We start from the raw sequence: 3,685 nt of genomic DNA on the forward strand, positions 1-3,685 counted from the left end.
TGAGACCATCCTGGCTAACACAGTGAAACCCCGTCTCCACTAACAATACAAAAAATTAGCTGGGTGTGGTGGTGGGCGCCTGTAGTCCCAGATACTCAGGAGGCAGGAGAATGGCGTGAACCTGGGAGGCGGAGCTGCAGCGAGCCAAGATTGCGCCACTGCACTCCAGCCTGGGCGACAGAGCGAGACTCCGTCTCAAAACAAACAAAAATAATAATAAAGTAACATACGTGGAGCCTTGTGGCCTGGCATTCACCTGTTGTCTTTGATGGAGCTCAAACGGGGTAGGGACAACATGTCCGCCCGGCAGATGGTGACAGCTCTAGTCATAGTAATGCGCTTCTATCTGTTCACAGCAGTGTATGCGGGGATGACGCTTAGGGTTGCAATGAATATGAGAATTGCCTTAACACTCACGTCTTAACCAACAGGAAAGAGCCGGTCTTGCAGAGAAGTCCACCGAATACGCTCACTTGTTGGAAGTCTTCGGCATGGGCCCTCATCTCACTCAGCCAATGGGAAGGCACGCTGGCAAGAGGCCCTATCACCGCCGCGACTACGGGGTAGCGTTCAAGGGCAGGCCGCACCTCACTCAGCACGTGAGCATGTACGACGGGAGAAAAATGCACGAATGTCATCAGTGCCAAAAAGCCTTCACCACGAGCGCGTCCCTCACACGGCACAGGAGAATCCACACGGGGGAGAAGCCTTACGAGTGCAGCGACTGCGGGAAAGCCTTCAACGACCCTTCAGCCCTTAGGAGCCACGCGAGAACTCACCTCAAAGAGAAGCCCTTTGACTGCAGTCAGTGTGGAAATGCATTCCGGACCCTCTCGGCCCTGAAAATCCACATGAGAGTCCACACTGGCGAGAGGCCTTACAAGTGCGATCAGTGCGGGAAGGCGTACGGCCGGAGCTGCCACCTCATTGCACACAAGAGAACCCACACCGGAGAGAGGCCCTACGAGTGTCACGACTGCGGGAAGGCTTTCCAGCATCCCTCCCACCTCAAAGAGCACGTGCGGAATCACACGGGGGAGAAGCCCTACGCGTGCACGCAGTGCGGCAAAGCCTTCCGCTGGAAGTCGAACTTTAATTTGCACAAGAAGAACCACATGGTGGAGAAGACCTACGAATGTAAAGAATGCGGGAAATCCTTTGGCGACCTCGTGTCCCGGAGGAAACACATGAGAACTCACATCGTCAAGAAACCCGTGGAATGTCGGCAGTGCGGGAAGACCTTCCGAAACCAGTCCATCCTTAAGACTCACATGAACTCTCACACTGGAGAGAAACCATACGGGTGCGATCTCTGCGGGAAAGCGTTCAGCGCGAGTTCCAACCTCACCGCACACAGGAAGATACACACGCAGGAGAGACGCTACGAATGCGCCGCCTGCGGGAAAGTCTTCGGTGACTATTTATCCCGGCGGAGGCACATGAGCATTCACCTGGTGAAGAAACGCGTGGAGTGTAGGCAGTGTGGCAAGGCCTTCAGGAACCAGTCAACGCTGAAGACGCACATGCGAAGCCACACGGGGGAGAAACCGTACGAATGCGATCACTGTGGGAAGGCCTTCAGCATAGGCTCCAACCTGAACGTGCACAGGAGGATCCACACTGGGGAGAAGCCCTACGAATGCCTTGTCTGCGGGAAAGCCTTCAGCGACCACTCATCCCTCAGGAGCCACGTGAAGACTCACCGGGGAGAGAAGCTCTTTGTGTCGTCTGTGTGGAAAAGGCTCCAGTGAGCGCGCCTGCTTTAAAGACACGGGATGACTCAGACCGGAAACAGACCTCGTGGGTGCAAGAGGAAGCCTCTGTGAGCTCGCACCTTACTGGGTGCAAAAGAATCCACGGAACTTGGGAGAAGTCCAGTTCCTGTAAAAACTGTGGGAAGACGAGGCGTTCTCATCCCGTAAGAGGTTTGTGAGAACTCACGCTGGGGGTGAAAATGTACGTCTGTAGCAAGGAGAAGCCCTCAGGGTACATTCGGCTCTTAAACACGGGAGGACTTAATGGCAGCTTGGCATTTAATGTCAAAATCCCAGCTTGGCATTTAATGTCAAAATCCCAGCTTGGCATTTAATGTCAAAATGACTTCAGACCACTTCTAGCCTTCTGGGTCCATGAGTAATAATAAGCACACTAGGAGCATCTCTGTAAATGCAGTGGCTGGGGAACCCCCCTTCCTAGTCTCACTGGAGTCCTCATGGGAGAAATCAGACTGAAGAGAGAAATCAGTCAAGTAAGGAACGTGGGAAGGTCATGAACGGGCCGCAAACCACGGCCAGCTGCCTGTCTCCGTATGGTTTGCCAGCTAACAACAATGGTTCCACCTTTAAGGAGGAAGAATGTGTGACAGAGAACATTTGTGACCAGTGAAGTCTGAACTACTTCCTGTCATCTGCCCCGTTCCAGAAAAACCTGGCCGACCCTTGGTCTACAGCATGGGTTCTCAGCCGGGCGGCGATTTGGCTGTCCAGGCGTCATTTGGCAATGTCTAGAGACATTTTTGGTGGTTAGAAACGGGGGAAGATACTCCTGACTTGTAGTAAGAAGACATCAGGATGCTGCTAAGTCCCCTCCAGTGCACAGGAGCCCCCCACAACGAAGAATTCGTGCCCCCGAACGTCACTGTTGCTGAGCTTGAAAATAATCTTGCAGTCATTCGTCAGTTACTGCCTGCAGCAACCCCTCTGTTTTTATGAATCTTGTGAGCACTTACGCTAGGAGAAATTCTTTGACAAAACTTTTAAAATACAAGTAGCGCTGATAATTCCTATGTGGAAATGATTCCAGCCATGGTCCCCTCACTTGTGCATGTGAACATTCTCACTGGGAGAGAAGCCCCAGGGAGATTTTCCAGTGAATACGGGATTGCACTTACTCTTTCATCATGGAGACAGAGCCCCGAGAGAAGCCCCAGCGAGATTTTCTGATGAATACGGGATTGCGCGTACTCTCTCATCATGAAAACGGAGTCCCGCTCATAAATTTTTCGTCTTTATTTTTAAGGTTACACTCCTCTAAATAACCCTTAAGCCTCATCAAGAAAGGTTTGTATATAGTATTTTTACTATAGCTTCATCCTTGATAACATCCTAATTTCCTTTTGGACAACGCCCTTGACCAATGGCATATTTAGATCTGTGTGACATGGGGCTACTTCTCAGTACCGGTTTGTTACTGGTACCTGATGCACATGGATTGCGACCAGAGCACGATGCCTCCATGAAGTGGTGGCATGTTTGCAGCCTGCTGTCCAGCCAAGAGTGACAGATACTTCTAGTGGCTTCCCTGGTATCCACTCTTATCTTTTTCCATTATCAAGAGAATCCAGGTTCTGTCAGATTAGTAAAGTGTGCTAATCTAAATTTTAAAAAATCTCTTCCAGGTTTTCTTGCAGCTAGTACCATCCATGTCCCACAGCCCTGGCCACTGACAGATCAGCAGATGTCCCCACGTGGGCTTCTGAGAAAGCTCTTGAACAGGGGTCATTCTTAAACCTGAATTCCTCCCCGTATGTTTTGTTCTTTGCTTTACCCCCTACTTTTCACCTTGCAAAGAGATCCAGTACCTAGTATTGGAAGATCCACCTTACGACCGTGCGGATGAAAGCCACAGTCTAAGGAAGTGACTGCAGAAAGCTCACAGTGACCCTGGCCTTCCCCGTGGCGTCTTT

At 51.2% G+C, this 3,685-nt stretch overlaps 1 protein-coding gene across 1 annotated transcript in view; it reads left to right on the forward strand.

The window, feature by feature from the left end:
- ZNF317 (zinc finger protein 317) overlaps nt 1-3,679 on the forward strand; it is a 24,595-nt gene extending 20,916 nt beyond the window's left edge. The window contains exons 6-7 of the mRNA XM_011994315.1: nt 311-360; nt 432-3,679. Of these exons, the coding sequence (XP_011849705.1) occupies nt 311-360; nt 432-1,751 (1,370 nt within the window). The 3' untranslated portion in view covers nt 1,752-3,679. The remainder of the gene's footprint in view (nt 1-310; nt 361-431) is intronic.
- The last annotated feature ends 6 nt before the right edge of the window (nt 3,680-3,685 follow it).

The sequence above is a fragment of the Mandrillus leucophaeus genome, unplaced genomic scaffold (genome assembly GCF_000951045.1).
Source record: "Mandrillus leucophaeus isolate KB7577 unplaced genomic scaffold, Mleu.le_1.0 Scaffold451, whole genome shotgun sequence".
Taxonomy (NCBI): Eukaryota; Metazoa; Chordata; class Mammalia; order Primates; family Cercopithecidae; genus Mandrillus; species Mandrillus leucophaeus.